This window comes from Saimiri boliviensis, chromosome 1, assembly GCF_048565385.1.
Source record: "Saimiri boliviensis isolate mSaiBol1 chromosome 1, mSaiBol1.pri, whole genome shotgun sequence".
Classification (NCBI taxonomy): domain Eukaryota; kingdom Metazoa; phylum Chordata; class Mammalia; order Primates; family Cebidae; genus Saimiri; species Saimiri boliviensis.
The window spans coordinates 124,015,629-124,036,176 of record NC_133449.1 but is presented as its reverse complement, the minus strand read 5'-3'; the positions used below and the strand labels follow the sequence as shown (position 1 = coordinate 124,036,176).

The 20,548-nt window shown below is 38.3% G+C and overlaps 1 protein-coding gene across 2 annotated transcripts in view; it reads left to right on the top strand.

Annotated features, from left to right (window-relative positions):
• The window catches only part of LONP2 (lon peptidase 2, peroxisomal), a 124,689-nt gene that overhangs the window by 42,727 nt on the left and 61,414 nt on the right, over positions 1-20,548 (top strand). For both annotated transcript variants that reach the window (XM_039475869.2, XM_039475866.2), the window contains exons 9-11: positions 11,912-12,062; positions 15,322-15,448; positions 18,855-18,988. In XM_039475869.2, coding sequence (XP_039331803.1) covers positions 11,912-12,062; positions 15,322-15,448; positions 18,855-18,988 — 412 coding nt within the window. The remainder of the gene's footprint in view (positions 1-11,911; positions 12,063-15,321; positions 15,449-18,854; positions 18,989-20,548) is intronic.

Genomic DNA, 20,548 nt, shown 5'->3' with positions numbered 1-20,548 from the left:
CATTTTATAGCAATAAAGTATTTTTAAATTAAGCTATGTACACTGTTTTTTAGACATATGCTATTGTACACTTAATAGACTATAGTATATTGTGTAAACATAACTTGTATATGCACTGGGAAACCAAAAAAAAATACATATGACTCACTCTGTTACAAAATTTGCTTAATTGCAGTGGTCTGGAATTGAACCCACAGTGTCTCTGAGGTATGCCTGAATTGATTTGGGGGTTGCAAATTTGCAAATATGGAAGGAGAAGGATCAACCATAATTACTGCTTTATGCCATTAACGTTTAAATCAGATAAAAAGTTACATCAAAAATATATTTATGCTGTCTTTTATGTTTACAGTGTAATCACTTGCCAGTGCTCTCTATTTCTTTGTATCGATACTGTTTATTGTCCTTTAACTTCAGCCTTTTGTATTTCTTATAGTCTCATCTCCTGGTGACACATTCTAAGTTTTTGTTTTTCTGGGAATGTCTTAATTTCTCCTTCATTTTTGAAGTAATTTTGTCGGTATAGAATTTGGGTTGACAGTTGTTTGCTTTCAGCCCTTTCATACGGTATCAGCTGTGAAGCCAGCTGTTGGGCTCGGGACAGATCTCTTATGCCTAAGGAGGGCAGCATTTTTTCTCTCATAGCTTTCAGGATTTTCTGTTTGTCTTTTGTTTTGAACAGATTGACTGTGTTTATGTGTGAACTTCTGAGTTTACTTAGTTCTTTTTGAGCTTCTTGGATGTGTAGGTAAATGTTTTTCATCAAATTTGAGAAATATTTGGCCATTATTTCTTTAAGTATTCTTTTTCTTTTTTGAGACGGAGTTTCGCTCTTGTTACCCAGGCTGGAGTGCAATGGCGCGATCTCGGCTCACCGCAACCTCCGCCTCCTGGGTTCAGGCAGTTCTCCTGCCTCAGCCTCCTGAGTAGCTGGGATTACAGGCACGCACCACCATGCCCAACTAATTTTTTATATCTTTAGTAGAGACGAGGTTTCACTGTGTTGACCAGGATGGTCTCGATCTCTTGACCTCGTGATCCACCCGCCTCGGGCTCCCAAAGTGCTGGGATTATAGGCTTGAGCCACCGTGCCTGGCCTCTTTAAGTATTCTTTATGTTTCTTTATCTTTTTCTTCTCCTTCTGTAATGCCTATTGCATACAGTGTGTTGGTAATCTTTGCAGAGTCCCTTAGGTCTCTAAAATGCTGTTTACTTTTTTTAAAGCCTTTTTTCTTTCTGTTCTTCAGACAGGATCATCTCAGTTACCTGTCTTCAAGTTCATTGATTATTTCTTCTGCCAGCTAAAATTGTCATTTAGCCCCTCTGGTGAATTTTTCCATTCAAATTACTGTATTTTTCAACTCCAAAATTTCTATTTTTGAATTTTTATTATTTATCTTTGTTTATATTCTCAATTTGTCAAGACATCATTCTCATCCTTTCTTGTAATTCTTTAGACATAATTTTCTTTCATTTTTTTTAATTTTAGTAAAATACATGTAACAGAAAAAGTGCCATTTTTTACCACTTTTATGTGTACAGTTCAGTAATGTTAAGCACATTCACATTGTTGTACAGGCAGTCTGCATAACTTTTTCATCTTGTTAAACTGAAGCTGTATACTCATTACATAGCAGTTCCTTGTTTCTTTCTCCCTTCCTCAGTCCCTGGCAGTTACCATTCTCTTTTCTGTTTCTGTGAGTGACTACTCTATATACCTCATCTATGTGGATCATACAGTATTTATTTTTTTATAATGGACAGACTTCACATAGTGTTCTCAAAGTTAATCCATGTTGTGGAATTACATGGATTATAAATATTTTAAAGCATACTTATCGCCAATTTGATATTAATATTAATATTCATATTTGTAATATAAATATAAAAATTTATATTATGACTATTTGTAAAGCATATTTATAATAACTGATTTGAAATCTCTGTCTAATAAATTCAACATGTCTTCCTTAGGGATGGTTTCCATTGACTTCTCTTTTTCTTTTTTGAGATGGCATCTTGCTCTGTCACCCAGTCTGGAGTGCCGTGGTACACTCATGGCTTATGGCAGCCTCGACCTTACCCAGGCTCAAGTGATTCACTCACTTCAGCCTCCCGAGTAGCTGGGACAACAGGCGTATACCACCAAGCCTGGCTAATTTGTTTGCAGAGACAGGGTTTTGCCATGTTGCCCAGGCTGGACTCGAACTCCTGAGCTCAAGCAATTTGCTCACCTTGGCCTCCCAGAGTGCTGAGATTATAGGCATGAGCCATTGAACCCAGCTGACGTCTCTTTTTTTTGCTGTGCTTATGCCATACTTTTGTATGTCTCATAATTTTTTTTGTTGAAACTGAATATTTAGAATATTATATTTATATTAAATAATATGCAATATATAATTGAATTATATAACCTTAAGGGGTTTTTGTTTATGCTGTTGTTGTTGCTATTTGTTTAGTGACTTTCTGGTTCCATTCTGTAAAGTCTGTGTTATTTGTTAACGTGTGGCCACTGAAGTTGCTCAGTTTGTTTAGCAGTCAGCTAGTGACCAGAGATTTCCTTAAATACTTGGACAGTAGCTCTCCCACTCTTTGCCCAACGGGTTCTTATGTAAGTAACGAAGTGGACCTTTCACAGTTGGGCAGATGATTTACAGTTGTACCTTAGCCCTCACTTCCTGCTATTGCAGAGCCTGTGTCTGCCAAAGATGGGCTTCTAGGGCCTTCTCGGGTCTTTCCTGGACATACTTAGAACCTGCACATTCACATGAAATTTTCGATTCCCAGGTGTATGTCAAGGCTTTTCAAAGCCCCTGTGAATATCTCATTTCCTAGTTTTTCCATTTAAGTTTTTGGTCAGCCTCTTTTTAGTCCCAACTAGGCAGATGCAGTGCTAAACAATTGCCACTGGTTGTTTCTGGCAAATGTCCTAAGGATAAAACTGTTCTCACAGGGTGTTCTCTGAGTTAAGTTAAATAAGGATATGGAGCTCTTCCAAGGAACTGCCAGACAGGGACAGTTCTCTGGGGATGGGGCTTTTGAAGGATTGTAATCCTTTTCTGCCCCCTACAAGGTTGCTAGGCTACTGGTTTTCACAGCTTCTGGCTTATACGACTGTTGGTTTTCAAGCTACCATGAACTTGAGAGAAAGGGATGAGTGTAAAGCAAGTTAAAATATCACAAAGCTTGTTCTGTTTACTGAGATTCAGCTGTTTTTCTTGAATAAGCACTCCTCAGATTGTTAGAAGTTAATATGTAGCATTCTGAAAAAGTTGATTTTGACAATTTTTGCTAGTGCTCTCATTGCTCTTCTGGAGGAGCAGGTTTTCAGTTTCTTACTTTATCATTCTATAATAGAAGTGCTTCCTCCAATGTTTAGTTTCGATTCTGTGATGGAATGATTTCACTGCATGCTTCTGATCCTTGTATTTTGGTTTATCACTTGTTCAGTTGAAATATATCTTCAAGTTACTTCATTTGAAGATTTGTGTATGAGTTGTATTTTGAATTCCTTTTATATTTGAGAAGGCTTCTTAGTTGTCTGTGCCAGTAACCTCAATATGTTTTGTTCATATATGCCATCAGTAAAAAATTTTGAAAATATATATTTAAATATAACATGTAGTAATATGTATGTAAATAAAATTAGAATGTGTTAGTCTTCTAAGGCTGCCATAACAAAATATCACGGACTGGGTAGCTTTAAAGACAAAACAGAAATTTATTTTCTCATGGTTTTGGAGGCTAGAAGTCCAAGATCAAGGTGTTTATAGATCTGGTTTCTCTTAAGGCCTCTCTCCTTGGCTTACAGACAACCAACTTGTGGCTGTGTCCTTGGGAGATCTTCTGTGTGCATGCATTCCTGGGGGGGAGGGGATCTCTTTCTTCCTCTTGTAAGGGTACCAGTTGTATTAGATTAGGGGCCCACTCTTACCTTCATTTAACCTTAATTACCTTATTAAACACCCTGTCTCCAAATGCAGTCTTCACCCTGACTGCATTTGAGACAGAGCTGGGGAGTTAGGGATTCTGTCAATTTTGAGGGGGCACAATTTAGTCCATAACAAAGGTATATACAATAGATACATAATTTATATGTACCAGTGTGCTAATATCATGTACTTTATGTAAAACACAGTCGATTTTAAAAGATAATTATATTTTTGGTGAAAGCACTGTGTTCTAATTAGATAATTGTTTTTACTTCATAATATGTCAATCACAGCTTATTATAGAAACAAAAGTGTCAACTTCATTATTTTCTTGTGGTTCATACCTTTGCCTATACACTTTTCAGTGATATTTTGTAGGAATCTTTTAAAGCCACTCCTCCCATTTGTAATATTAGGCACTGTGAGCCCAGAAAATTTGAGACAGGTCTTAGTTAATTTAAAAAGTTTATTTTGCCAAGGTTGAGGGTCTGCACCAATCACACAGCCTCAGGAGGTCCTGATGACATGTGCCCAAGGTGGTCAGAGCACAGTTTGATTTTATATATTTTAGGGAAACCTGAGACATCCATCACCATATGTAAGGCGAACATTGGTTTGGCTTGGAAAGGTGGGACAACTAGCTGGAGAGGGCTTCCAGGTCACAGGTAGATAAGAGACAAAGGGTTGCATTCTTTTGAGTGTCTGATTAGTCTCTCCAAAGGAGGCAATCAGATAATGCATTTACCTCAGTGAGCAAAGGGGTGACTTTGAATAGAATGGGAAACAGGTTTGCCCTAAGTAGTTCCCAGCTTGACTTTTTCCTTTAGCCTGGTGATTTTGGGGACCCAGGATGTTTTCCTTTAGCAGCACACATGGACTGCAATATGCTGTAATTACAGTTAAGGCAGATAAGTGAGGGCACCACAGGCAGCCTTTGACATTATGGAACTTCTACTCTTCTCTCAGAATATCTCACATAAATGATATGCATACCAAGTGAAGACATCAATTCCATTTTACATATTAAATATTTACAAGCTAATTTTTTCTGGTATTTATAAATAAAAAAGATAAATACAAATACTAATATTTTCTACTTCCGCTTTGGTGGGGTCATCTTCCACTTTTATAACCATTGGTCTAAATAGATAAACAAATGTCTTCACAAATGAGGTAGTAGGTTCACAACTGTTCATTTTGTTATTATGCATCATATCTTATATATATTACATATATTAGATGTATTCAAGATTGTAAAATATTTTAAACTAGTGATAATTTTGCTTGAAAATTCTATAGGTGTTATTCTAACAACATTGTCATTTCTATTGCACAGGAGGAGGAATCTAAAGCTTTTCAACCCATAGTGTCAGGGCCTTCTAGAATATTTTTATTCCTTTAATTATTCCCTATTTTAATTTACCGAGACCTCTCCTTTGGTTATATCAACTAGCTATGAATTGCATCTCTTAATTTCTCCCATATTTATCCCCTACATGGCTCTAAAGCCCTTTTTCTTTTGTGTCCTGAACACTTCTCAAGTTTGTCTTTATCACTGGTTTAATTTCTGTAGTTGAGGATATAGAGGAAAAGCAAACTCAGTTTCTTCTGCTGCACTCTTACAACACAGAACACTTCTGACCAAATGCATGGGGTTTTTCTCCACATGCCAAGCAAGCAGTTCTTCAGTAGCAGACAATAGCTGGGTGTCCTCTAATTCAGTTCTGACACTGTCTACCTGGAGGCAGCATCAGATCCTACAGGTTGAGCACTCAGTTCCACAAGACTGCCTCCCACTTCAGATGCCAGTTGTGAGTTGGCTTCCAGAACGTGTGACCAACCAGTTATAAATTGGAGTTCCCACAAGCCCCTCATCAGTTTTGCTTAATTTGCTAGAGCAGCTCTCAGAACTCAGGGAAATAATATTTTAAAGAATACTAACAAACAGCACAGGAGCTTCCATCCCAGTGGAGTTGGGGTCCACCAGCGTCCTTGCACCTAGATGTGCATGCTCACATTCACCTTCCTGGAAGCCTGCTGATTTCAGTCCTTTTGGGTTTTTAATGGAGGCCTCATCACATAGGCATGATTGATTAAATCACTGGCCATTGGTGATCAACTCAACTCTCAGCCTCTCTCCCCTCCCCAGGGGTTGGGGTGAGGGACTGACAAGACCTCAGCCCTCTAATCATGCCTTGGTCTTTCCTGTGACCAGCCCCCATCCTGAAACTATAGAGGGACTGCCAGCCACCAGTCAGTCACTAGCATATAAAATGATACTTAACCACTTTGGTGATTCCAAGGATTTTAGGAGTTGCCTGCTAGGAAATAAACAGATGAAAGCCAAATGTATATTTCACAGTATCATAATAGTATTAATTGTGTGTGGCTTTCAGAGCTGATTTTAGTTATATTATTTTATCTTTGTTTTCTGGTGTGGAAAATTTCAACCATAGCAAAAGCAGAGAAGATAGTATAGTGAAGTATATTGAATCCTATGGAGTCATCACCCAGCTTTAATATCTTGTTTCATCTATTTCTTCCTATTCTCCCACACCCAACCTCTGATTATTTTGAAGCGGATTCCAGACGTCATCATCTTTTCATAAATATTTCAGTGTCTGTCCACAAAAAATAGACACTTTTTAAAAAGCATAATCATACTATATCATACCTAAAGAAGACAGTTATCTAGTCATGTGTAATGAACTCTATGTAGTCGATTCCTGGATTGCCTACAGACATCTGTAGTTCTTCTCTTCAGAGATTATTTATTTTTGAGACAGAGTCTTGCTCTGTCACCCAGGCTGGAGTGCAGTGGCGCAATCTTGGCTCGCTGCAACCTCTGCCTCCCGGGTTCAAGTGATTATCCTGCCTCAACCTCCCGAGTAGCTGGGACTACAGGTACACGCCACCACACCTGGCTAATTTTTCTATTTTTAGTAGAGATGGAGTTTCACCATATTGGCCAGGCTGGTATCAAACTTCTGACCTCGGGATTCACCCATCTCGGCCTCCCAAAGTGCTGGGATTACAGGTGTGACAGAAATTATTATTGAAAAATGATTCTCAGTGTACATTCCTCCCACGGTTCATCCCACCATGACTTCACATTCCTAGGAATGTGCCATAGCACCGCTATTTTTATTTCCAGTCATACCTTGTAGGTAGGAATTATAGTCCTAGGATTGATACAGAAAATCTTTTACTTGGGGAGAATAAAGAAGAAATAGCCTGAATTATTTCTGAAAGAAGCTCTGGATGTGGGCTGTAGAATCCCTGCTCTGAAGTTAGGGTAAGAAGCAGAGGTTTGATAGCTACAAAGCTCTTAATTGTAATTTTCGTCCTTCCATGGACTCAGCAGTTTGCCTTGGAGCTTCATCTTGAATAGTGATTACCAGAAATTATTTTCTCCTAGAATATTGATCAGTATTTCTGATGCTGTTTAAATTCTGAATGTCTTTTTATGCTTTGGTAAACCAGAAAGTATCTGAGACAGGTCTCAATTTAGAAGTTTAGTTTGCCGGGGTTCTCCAAAAATGATTTTGAGGGCTTCAGTATTTAAAGGGGAATGGGCAGATATTGGGGAAAGAGGTAGAAATTTTAAAAGGTGTGGGTAGATAAAAGACAAAAGGTATGGGTAAACAAGAAACGGTTGCATCCTTTTGAATCTTTGATCAGCCATTCACATTGTGAGAGGGGGGCAGAGGAATAGGTCACTTACGGATTCATCTAGCTTAGTGAATCTACATTTCTGCATAAGACGAAATAAACATAGTGTACGGGAAGCCATCAGATACGATTTTGTCTTAGGTGAGCAGAGGGATGACTTTGAGTTCTGTCCTTTGTCCTGTACGTGTAAAGATAAAGCTATTAATTTACATTGCTGGGTTAAAATTCAACAGAACTGTTACAGGGTAAAGATCTTGGGGCCGGCTGGGCGCGGTGGCTCAAGCCTGTAATCCCAGCACTTTGGGAGTCTGAGGCGGGTGGATCACGAGGTCAAGAGATCGAGACCATCCTGGTCAACATGGTGAAACCCCGTCTCTACTAAAAATACAAAAAATTAGCTGGGCGTGGTGGCGCGTGCCTGTAATCCCAGCTACTCAGGAGGCTGAGGCAGGAGAATTGCCTGAACCCGGGAGGTGGAGGTTGCGGTGAGCCGAGATCGCGCCATTGCACTCCAGCCTGGGTAACAAGAGCGAAACTCTGTCTCAGAAAAAAAAAAAAAGATCTTGGAGCCCACAAGGAATTTCTGAGTGGGGGAATTGTGAGGGAGATATATAGCTTTTTTTGGTCTTTGTAGCTGTCTTATTTGGGAACAAAATGGGAGGCAGGTTTCTGAGACGCAGTTCCCAGCTTGTCTTTTCCCTTTGGCTTAGTGAGTTGGGGGCCCTCAGATTTACTTTCATTTCACATTTCACTAAGTAAAAGAGAAAGGCAGGCAAATTGGGCACAAATTTAGCCTCAGTCTGCCTCCTTACATAATAATATTTTAAGTTTGACCTAAAGGTTTCCCCTCACAAAGTAAACTGCAGCCTAACTAGATGTGTAAATAGACTATTCTTACACCAACCACAGATTTTTAGCAAGTCACAGGAAGTCAGCTGTTCAAACTGTGTTTAAATAAAGCAAACGCCAAGCTCTAACCAATCCCGCTGTTTCTGTACATCACTCACTCTCTGTTTTCTGTATGTCACTTTCCTTTTTCTGTCCATAAATATTATCAGACCATATGCCAGGGTATCTCTGAACCTATTCTGGTTCTGGGAGCTGCCCAATTTGAGACTCGTTCTTTGCTCAATTAAACTTAAATTTGATTTATCTAGAGTTTTTCTTTTAATAGGCATCACTGATTTTCTCTCCTTATACTCTAGGTATTTTGTAATACAGGTTTTAAAACCTCCTTTGTAATTCAGAAATGTTGCTTTATTAATTTTCCTACTGTTTAAAAACTTCAGTGTCTTAAAATTTTAAGAAAAAAAATTACTTGTTCAGCTCTGACAGACATTTCTAAAACATATCCAACATATATGAACTACCTTTGATTAGAACTACCTAAAAATTAGGACAGATTTTTCCTTAGCTAGTGTTAAAAAATTATTCATGATGCTTATTAAAGGTAGCGAGGATTACTTTATTGGGAGACTAGGTATAAGAAGCACTGCAATGGGGTTTTGCAGTGGTAGGGAGAATGAGTGGTGAGTCAGTAGAGGGAAAGTTTTTAAGAGGAAGCATTGGGGTTATGAGGGAATCTCATTAGAAGGACACAACAAAACTTGCTGAAGAGAGGCCAGGGTGAAAAGATACTGGGTTGGGAGTAAGAACAGATACAAAGGGTGTGGGACATTTTCGCTAACCTGACTAAGCAGGATTCTTGCTCAAATTGGGTTCTACAAAGACAGAGGAAAGGCTGACGGCCTAGTTGAGCAGAGAATTTGGAAGAGCCTGACTCAAGTTTGGGCCAAAAGGAGAGCATCTTTGTCACGAGATAATAATTTTAACTAAGATTACCACATTTTCCATATATAGACAGTTTTTTGTTTGTTTGAGATGGTATTTCGCTCTGTCATGCAAGCTGGAGTGCAGTGGCGTGATCTCAGCTCACTGCAACCTCCACCTCCAAGATTCAAGCAATTCTCATGCCTCAGCCTCCCGAGTAGCTGGAACTACAGGCTTGTGCCACCACACCTGGCTAATTTTTTTTTTTTTTTTTTTTTTTTTTTTTTGTGGAGACAAAGTTTTACCATTTTGGCTAGGCTGGTCTCAAATGCCTGACCTCAACTTGTCTGCCCACCTCAGCCTCCCAAAGTGGTGAGATTACAGGCATGAGCCACTACACCTGGCCTGTAAACAGTTTTCAGATAATTTGTAGATAGTAAGATCACTGTTAACCGATTCGATACTGAACATAATTAGTTTTCTTTGATTACTTGAAAGTACTTGTTTTTTAGTGATATTAAACATTATTAAGTCTTGTGAAAATGTAAAATTACAGCTTTCTGGGAATTTCTTTCTGGGAGTTTCCAGTAACAATTAATGTTTAACAAAATTCAAAATTATGTATGAGACCTAGAATTAAGACTAACTTGGGGTTGGGTATGGTAATCTCAGCACTTTCAGAGGCCAAGGTGGGTGAATTGCTTGAGGTGCGGAGTTTGAGACCAGCCTGACCAACGTGGTGAAACCCTATCTCTACTAAAAATACAAAAATTAGCCAGGTGTGGTGGTGCGCACTTGTAATCCCAGCTACTCAGGAGGCAAAGATTGCAGTGAGCTGAGATCTTGCCACTTACACTCCAACTTGTGTGACAAAATGATACTTCCTCAAAAACAAAACAAAACAAAACAAAAAACAAAACTAGGGATAGTTTTGAAAATAAATAAAACTTAAGAAAGAATCAGAAGGTAGGAAAAACTGCTTATGTAGTTAAATTGTGGTTGGTGAGCATATTAGTCATTTTATTGCCTTTTTGAATATGTATGACAACCCTGTTTATATTCGTTGGGTGTAAGTGAAAGTGTTAATATGTTTAAGGCTTGAACATGTAGAAGCTATTGGTGCCTTACTAAAGTCCTACACAGGCACCTTAGCAATAAGTGCCTGTGACTTGAAGCTCTTTAATGTATAGTTACACATTTTAAGACTCCAAGTTGACTGGTAAATTATCTGATGTATCTAATTCAAATATTTTTAAGAGCTGTTGTTGGGTGCGGTGGCTCATGCTTGTAATCCCAGCACTTCGGGAGGCCAAGGCAGGTAGATCACTTGAGGCCAGGAGTTCGAAACCACCTTTGTCAGCATGATGAAACCCCATCTCTACTAAAAATACAAAAGTTAGCCGGGCATGGTGGTGCACACCTGTAGTTAGTCCTAGCTACTCAAGAGGCTGAGGCAGGAGAATCACTGGAACCCAGGAGGCAGAGGTTGCAGTGACGGCACTCCAGTGAGACTCTGTCTTTAAAAAAAAAAAAAAAAAGAGCTATTGATGTTTTGCTTATTATAAGCAGCAGTGTTTTTGCATTAAGCCATTTTTAAATAGTGATTTTTTTTTTTGCTCTATCAGAATATAGTAGCATAGTAATTTTTATTCTAATGTAACTCATAGTAAAGTTTACACTTATTTGGAATTATCCTTTTGGTTAAATAATTTATACCAGACTTTCTGAAAATGTTTGAGGAGGATTATATGGGTTATTATTTTACTGGTTATCTGAGAATTTCAAAATACTTTACACATTTACTTTATATTCCCATAGCAGTTTAGATAGGGTGTGTTACCAAGATGGAAACTGGTTCTGCAGGACTGGTAACTTAGGATGGCCACACAATGAATCATTAATAAATAGATTTTTGAATAAAGCTTAAAAGTAATTTCTTGATAACACGATGCAAGAGAAAAAAAGTAATTTCTGTTGCTTTGTGCTATTACATTTTCAGAAATGTTGACACTGAACATATTTTATTTTATTTTATTTTTTTGAGACGGAGTTTTTTGCTCTTGTTACCCAGGCTGGACTGCAATGGCGCGATCTCGGCTCACTGCAACCTCTGCCTCCTGGGTTCAGGCAATTCTCCTGCCTCAGCCTCCTGAGTAGCTGGGATTACAGGCACACGCCACCATGCCCAGCTGATTTTTTGTGTTTTTAGTAGAGACGGGGTTTCGCCATGTTGACCAGGATGGTCTCGATCTCTTGGGTTTCACCATGTTGACCAGGATGGTCTCGATCTCTTGACCTCGTGATCCACCCACCTCGGCCTCCCAAAGTGCTGGGATTACAGGCGATATTTTATTTTTTAAACTTATGTAGAATGTAGAAAATGCCAAGAATAATGCTCAGATGTTAGTTTTATCTGTTTTTTAAACTATTCTGAGCAGAAATACCAACCTTGCCAGTACATCATGTGTGTTTTCACTTATATGCAGCCTTCTGTTGGAACTACTAAATTTTCTTAAATGTTTTTTGTTCTCCCCTAGGTGTTGGATCCTGAACAAAACCATAACTTCACCGATCATTATCTAAACGTGGCCTTTGACCTTTCTCAAGTTCTTTTTATAGCTACCGCCAATACCACTGCCACCATTCCAGCTGCTTTGTTGGACAGAATGGAGATCATTCAGGTTCCAGGTACTTGAATTTTCAGTGAAATCATTATTTGATACATCTTGCCTTTCTGACCATAACCCTTTAAAATTAGCCATGCTGTGGAGCGTTGACTAAAGAAGTTCATTTGCCAACATAAAATCTTCAGAAGTTCTGAGGAATGTATGTAAATCAGTTTCTGTGTAGCTTCAGAATCTGGAAGAGCAAAATAACAAACATTGACAACAATTTCACATTTAAATTAGCATTAAAGAATGATCATTTTATGACAAATAAGACATTCTTCTTTAAAGTAATTTCTAAAATTACAGGCTGGCTGTGGTGGCTCACGCCTGTAATCTCCAAGGCAGGCAGATCACTTGAGGTCAGGAGTTCAAGACCAGCCTGGCCAACATGGGGAAACCCCATCTATACTAAAAATACAAAAATTAGCCGGTCATGGTAGTGTGCACCTGTAGTCCCAGCTACTCAGGAGGCTGAGGCAGGAGAATCCCTTGAACCTGGGAGGCAAAGGTTGCAGGGAGCTGAGATCACATCACTGCTCTCCAGCCTGGGTGACAGAATAAGACTCAAAAAAATTAATTAATTAATTAAATAACTGAACTTTCTCATAAAATCTGGCCTCACTTTATATTAAAATGCATAACTTTTAAATTCCTCTTGAATCTATCAAATAGTTACATTTTTTTTAATGTCTTCAGTTACTGGAGTATGTGAAATGTATTCCTTCAGTTACTAACACTAGATAAACTACAGCATTTTCACCTTATTTTAATTGTGCAGAATTGTTTTTCCCTGGAAGAGATCAAATATCAGTGGGTTTTTTTTTTTGGTTTTTTTTTTAATGTAGAGTAAAATCTAAATGTCTTTATTTATTTAGAGACAGAGTCTAGCTCTGTTTCCCAGGCTGGAGTACAGTAGTATAGTCCTGGCTGACTGCAACTTTTGCCTCCCAGGTTCAAGGAATTCTCGTGTGTCAGCCTCCCAGGTAGCTGAGATTACAGGCGCTTGTGACCACGCCCAGCTAATTTTTGTACTTTTTGTAGAAACAGGATTTCACCATGTTGGCAGACTGGTCTTGAACTCCTGGCCTCAAGTGATCTGCCTTGGCCTCCAAAAGTTCTGGGATTACAGATGTTCGCCATAGTGTCCAGCCTAAATACCTTTTCTTATTTGCTCATGTCCAGCCTAAATGTCTTTTTTAAATTTTTTTGAGAGGGAGTCTCACTCTGTCACACAGGCTGGAGTGCAGTAGCACAGCCTTGGCTCACTGCAACCTCTGTGCCTTCTGGGTTCAACCGATTCTTGTGCCTTAGCCTCCTGAGTAGCTGGGACTACTTGGTGTACACCATCATGCCTGGCTAATTTTTGCATTTTTAGTAGAGATGGGGTTTCGCCATGTTGACCAGGCTGATCTCAAACTCCTGACCTTATAGGTCATTCACCTGCCATGGCCTCCCAAAGTGCTGGGATTACAGGCATGAGCTACAATACCAGCCCTAAATCTCTTTAAGATTCTAAGTGTAATCTAAATGTATTTTTCATGTTAATCTGAAATACATTTTTACAACTAAGTGAATTATAATTGGATTTCTTAATTATCTGCAAGCATTGCAGGTTTCTATATTTACTTTTGAAATATGGTAGAGTAAAAAGTTAATTGTGTATACTTAGTCTAAAGTAAATAAGTAGTGAGACTCAATTCCCTGGAAACTATGGCAGAAAATCCATTAGATATACTAAAGTAAAGTGAAAGAATCAGGACAGCTGCTGCAGAGGAGAACATAGAATGCCACCTTCTTCCGCTGGCAGATTTAGCTGTCTGATCTTCTAGTTTCCTGGTGTTTACTAACCTCCTCTTTCCATTCAAAAGGTGCCTTATCAATTCATATTTTTAATTTTTGCTTGTTAAATGGAAAGGGACATTAGATGGAATTTTATCTTACAGGATTTAAAGAGAAAGAAAAGCTGTACTTATTCAGGCGATTATGTAAGAACATAAAGTCTTTTAAATATGCTATATATGTATATAAATACATATATACACACATATACAAATACATATATACACATATATATACCATCATGTGGAGGGAAAAACCTTTTATAAGGCCATCTTAGGTTTTCTCTTTTTGCTACAATTTATTTTATAGTCATAGTTCTGGAAACAGTGTCTTTAGAGTCCTTCCCTTGGAACTCACTGCTTATTTAATTGAGAGGGGTGTGTGTGTGTGTGTGTATGTGTGTGTGTGTGTGTGTGTGTGTGTGTGTGTGTCAAGTATAGATCAAATTATGCTAAAAAGATGCATTGATTTTTTTATTTGAAATCTCAGAGGGTTTGAGGACAAAGAGATGATTATCTCTTAAGGTTTGAGTTTTTTTCTGCTTCTTTGGGAGATACATCATTTAATCAGAAGACATTCAAACACTGTGCTTAGTAAATGCTTGTTTTGTTTGTGAAAAAGTTGGAAATGTTAACAATTATTGATTTAGATTAAATTTCTTTTTCTTCCTTTTTTTTTTTTTTTTTTTTTTTTGAAACAGAGGCTCTGTTGCCCAGACTGGAGTGCAATGGCATGATCTCAGTTCAGTGCAACCTTCATCTCCCCAGCTGAAGCTATTCTCATGCCTCAGCCTCCAGAGTAACTAGGACTATAGGTGTGCACAACCACATCCAGCTAATTTTTTGCATTTTTAGTAGAGACAGGGTTTTGGCATTTGTTGCCCAGACTAGTCTCAAATTCCTAAGCTCAAGTGAGCCACCCTCCTCAGCCTCCCAAAGTGCTAGGATTACAGGCGTGAGCCAATGTGCCTGGCCAGAATAAATTTATTTATTGTGATTATAGTCTCATTTGAAATAATACTTAAATTTGTTCTAAACTAAGATCTATTTAATCTACATTTGAGTCATTAAAAAAGCGTAGCATTGGCCGGGTGCAGTGGCTCATGCCTATAATCTCAGCACTTTTGGGAGTCTGCGGCTGGTGGATCAATTGAGGCCAGGAGTTTGAGACCAGCCTGGCCAACATGGCAAAACCCCATCTTACTGAAAGTACAAAAATCAGTCAGACATGGTTGTCCATGCCTGTATTTCCCAGCTACTTGGGAGGCTGAGGCAGGAGAATTGCTTGAACCCACAAGGTGTAAGTTGCAGTGAGCTGAGATTTCACCACTGCACTCCAGCCTGGGTGACAGAGCGAGACTCTGTCTCAAAAAAAAAAAAAAAGCATGGCATGATGGGAGCTGTGTGAATAGTTACAAAACAAGATCTCTTCTTTTCCAGGGTATACACAGGAGGAGAAGATAGAGATTGCCCATAGGCACTTGATCCCAAAGCAGCTGGAACAACATGGGCTGACTCCTCAACAGATTCAGATCCCTCAGGTCACCACTCTTGACATCATCACCAGGTTAGTTAGACATCCTGAGGCTTCATTAACTCCAGGCACGTTTTGGGTATTTAGTGAGTTACCAAACCTAGGACAGAAAGTATCAATATTTGAGTTTTTCATCTTTTGAGGTATGTCACAGTCTCCTGAAAAGGAGATTATTTTATTGGCATCCCATAGCATCTATTTCTGTTTCTTCAACAACTTGCAGCAGGCATTATATAACTATTGATTTACACCGTTCTCTATGCTAGGCAGAAGTTTACAGAGAAACCATCTGGAATAGTTACAGCTAAAGCTGTAACAATATATAGGAATTTATGCTTTGCCACAATAGTGGTATAAGGAGTTAATTTGATAATTTAAAAACCAAAATACATGGCAAATATAGAGACACTTTTTATGCCCAGGATCTTGAAAGTTGTTGAATTATCTTAAGAGGTGATATGCTACTTTCAGGTATCTAACATAAGTTACTCTGTTTTCTTTTCTTCTCTTTGGCTGAGAGATTTTTAAAGTCCTTGGAATTTTGATCTTCAGAACTAACAGTGGAACAATAGAGAAGGTACCTTCCCAAGTTTAGTACCAAATGCTTAAGCCTGTAGCAAGCAGTGAGTAAATTATCTGAATAGAGCATTGTTTAGTCTAATTTATAGATTCCCTGTTTGAATGGAAAATATACTCTGTTGAGAATTTATATCCACCACAGCCTCTACAGTTTTCCTGGCTCAGTATTACAGATCCATTGCATCATCCAGCAAGTGGTGTCAGGCTGCCAGGCTCTCCTCATGCAGTCCTTTTCTAGTAACTACTGTTTTTAAGAGATGTGAAGTATCCCTCTATTTTGAACTTGAGTTAGAATTTGGTCATACTGCCTTTTGATCTATGCCTTCTTATGGATCTATTTGGATTTATATACAAAACAGTAAGACTGCATCTTACCTGAGGGTTCCTTTTTTTTGTTTGTTTGGTGATTTGCTGTGCGAATAATGCTAGGAGAAATAAATTAGGTGATTTATATGCCTGAGTCTTCCAACAATATCATTATTCCAGATAACACCCATGATGCCTTTGGGTAACAATCAATAAGTCATTTAACCTTTTTGATAGCTTTCCCATCTGTAAAATATGATGGATGGAGAAAAATCCAGAGCTTATCTGAATAATAATGATTCTGAAGAGTGATCATTATTTATATTTCCCAATTGTTGCCTGGAGAACTATTTCTTTTATATATATATATATATACATACTTGTTAACTTAGAATATCAGATCTTAAAAGCTGTGGACATAAGGAAATCTCTGAGCAGTTTTGTTAGTTTTGATATTGTTTTTTAAAAACAGCACAAATATCTACTACTCCAGTTACCAAACTTAGGATATAGAGTATCAGTATTTGAGTTTTTCATCTTTTGAGATATGTCACACTCATCGACCCTAATGTTCTAGTCTTTCTTATCTCCAACTATAACTCACCTACTTGAATACTTCCAGTCCCAGTATTCTTAATGCTAGCTAATAACTACCTCTTCGTGAGTGAGTAATTCTAATTGTTACAAAGATATTCTTATTTTTTATTTTATTTTTTTAAAGACAGGTTTTCACACTGTTGGTCAGGCTGGAGTGTAGTGGCGTGATCTTGGCTTACTGAAACCTCCGCCTCCCAGGCTCAAGCCATCTTCCCACCTCAGCCCCTAAGTAGCTGGGACCACAGGCATGAGCTGGGACAATAGGCACGAGCTGGGCATGGTGGCGTGCACCTGTAATCCCAGCTGCTCAGGAGGCTGAGGCACGAGAATCGCTTGAACCAGGGAGGTGGAAGTCTCAGTGAGCCAAGATCGTGTCACTGCACTCCAACCGGGGTGACAGAGCAAGACTCCGTCTCAAAAAAAAAAAAGTTTAATTTTTTTAGTGGAGATGGGGTCTCACCATTTGGCCAGGCTGATCTGGAACTCCTGAGCTCAAGTGATAATTGTTACAAAACTATTCTTTCTATTCACTTTCTATAATTTTCTTCTTCTGCCTTATAGGAATACCTGGAATCTAAGTGTAATTCCTCCTTGTACAGCCCTTCTGACATTAAAATAAAATACTATCAGTTCTGCACACTAAGTGTTGTCTTCTTCGAGCTAACCATTCCTATCCTCTGTACCACTCCTCTTAATATAGTTTCAAGAATTCTCACCTTCCTGATTAGTCTTCTTCTGAAAGAATCCTGTATGTCAATGTGCCTTTTAAAATTTAACACCCAGAATTGAACACAGTGTTTCAGATAGAGCCTGAACAATTCCTGGTATAGGAAGACCGTGCTTTTCTTATTCTGACTATATTGTTTTATGACTGTATCTCTAGATTCTTAGCTTTTTAAAGGTTATTCTCTTCCCTTTTTCATTGAATTTCACTAAGCTTGGCACATCCCATTTTGTATTTATACAGTTGAATTTTTTAAAGCTCAAATGTAGAAGTTTTTGAGATGCCTCCTTGTTTTCTTCCTATTGAAATTACATGTAGTTGCATAATATACACTTTATATCGTTCTTTACCTTTGACTGAAATAAGTTTTAGAGTGTTTAGCTAAGATTTTTTTATCTGTCTTTTCTCAGAACTTTTAAAATCTGCTTTCTTAAAGTCTACAATGTATGTCTGACTTAATCAAATGTATGGGTTAGTCAGATCCAATTCTTCAGATAAAACTGCATTCTCCACCTGATCCTGTCTGTCCAGATCCATTCAAAGCTGAGTGGCCAAAAATGGTTATACTATATAATGGCCTGTGGAATGACTTAATGGAGTTTGATTCTAATGTGCATGTTTTTAAAGCATCTCTGCTTAACCACATGTAGAGTCTTTTTCACAGAGTCACAGTGCTTTCATCACTTAGCTGCCTTCTTCCTTCAGAAATCTTCACAATGAAAATACACTGAAGAAAGGTAGTTAGCAAAGTGCCTAGTGAAAACCAGATTTCTGTCTTAGATTTGTTTTTGTTTTAGTTCCACAAAGAGCACAATTTCTCTGATTCTTTCAGCAATATTTCAAGTACAGTAAATTGATCTAGAATTTTCCTAAATTGACAAATTTTGTTTAAGAAAACTCTTCAACAAATTACCAAGGAGTAAATGGTTGTTTATATGCTGCCAAATTTACTTTGGTTATGTAAATTGAACTTAGAACTAGGGTTCATTTTTAAGCATAGGGTTATAATTCAAGATAATCTGTATAAAGGAAATATTAGTAGCTGAAAATCCATCTAAGTATTGAAGAAATAACACTAATGAGGAATTTTAAGTGTGGAGAAGTTAGTACTCAAGAAAGGGTAATGAAGGTTTAATATATGCTATTTCTTTAGTTAAAAATGTTAACATTACTTCTGTCTGTTTTTTTTACGTGGTGTATAGCCAAAAATAAAATATATTTCTTTGATGACAGGTATACCAGAGAGGCAGGGGTTCGTTCTCTGGACAGAAAACTTGGGGCCATTTGCCGAGCTGTGGCCGTGAAGGTGGCAGAAGGACAGCCTAAGGAGGCCAAGTTGGAACGTTCTGATGTGGCTGAGAGAGAAGGTTGGTGACCTTGTTCTGGCGTTCTCAAGCTTAGTGGCTAGGAGTGAGTGACAGAAGAAGGTTGGATATGGAGGGGAACGTGTTGGGTAGTTCTTGGAGCGTGGCACACATTACTCCATTAAATGCATCCGGTAAGTAATAATTTCAATGTATTTCATCAAGAGGATTGTCTTTTACAAATAGCACATAGTTTTGACTGGAATAATAATAAGAATGTTTTGAGGATACAGTAACTATATTAGGGTTCTCTAGAGGGACAAGACTAATAGGAGAGATGTGTATATGAAGAGGAGTTTAAGAAGTATTGAGTCACACGATCATATGGAGAAGTCCCACAATAGGCCATCTGTGGGCTGAGGAGCAAGGAAGCCAGTCCGAGTCCCAAAACCTCAAAAATAGGGAAACCGACAATGTAGCCTTCGGTCTGTGGCTAAAGCCTCACAAGCCCCTGGAAAACCACCTTCTTTTGTCTGTTTTACTCAGTCATATCGGAAGCTGATTAGATGGTACCCACCCATATTGAGGGTGGGTCTTCCTCTCCCAGTCCACTGACTCAATTGTTAATCTCCCTTGACAGTATCCTCACAGACAACACCAGAACCATACTTTGCATCTCTCAATCCAATCAAGTTGACACTCAATATTAACCATCACAGTAACTTTCTCTAGATGTATAATGATGGTGTACGTCATGTATGGGTTCTGGTGTTATCTTATTTCTTTCTGACCCAGATAGTTAAGTTTTTAAGTAGTTTATAACATAAAAAAGTTTTCACAACATTAGAAAATCCATGCTGTTCAAGTACAACAAGGGCAGACCTTTGTACTCTGGAATAGCACCATGTGTAATAATTTTTTCACACATTTTCTTTTATAGGTAAACAATTAAATGTAATTTAAATTATTTCTTCTTAAAAAATTATTGTGGAGGTGGTGACATGAGGAGGATTCTATTACTGGAATTAATCAAATGTGGACATTCCTTTGGTGTACCCACTTAAAATGTTTTAACTGGCTGGGCACAGTGGCTCACACCTTTAATCCCAGCACTTTGGGAGATTGAGGCGGGCAGATGACTTGAGGTCAGGAGTTTGAGAACAGCCTAGCCAACATGGTGAAACCCCATCTCTACTAGAAATGCAAAAAGTAGCCAGGTGTGGTGGCGGGCACTTTTAGTCCCAGCTACTCCAGAGGCTGAGGCAGGAGAATCACTTGAGCCTAAAAGTCAGAGGTTGCAGTGAGCAAAGATTATGCCACTGCACTCCAGCCTGGGCGACAGAGCAAAACTCTATCTCAAAAAAAATAAGCATATAAATTCTAGTCAGCCAGCTTGGCAAAAAAGAGAGAGAGAAAGAGAAAAAAAAAGTACATAAAATAAAATGTTTTAATTTCTTGCCCCAAAACTGTAAGGAGTTTCAGTTCATCATAGCATGCTGTTACATAGTTTGCCAAAACTTGCTTTAACAAACATGAGTAGTAGGAAATTGACAATTTCTTTCATAGTAAAAGAGATGTATTATTTTTCTACCATTTCCATAGCTCTTTCCAGAAAGGATTTGG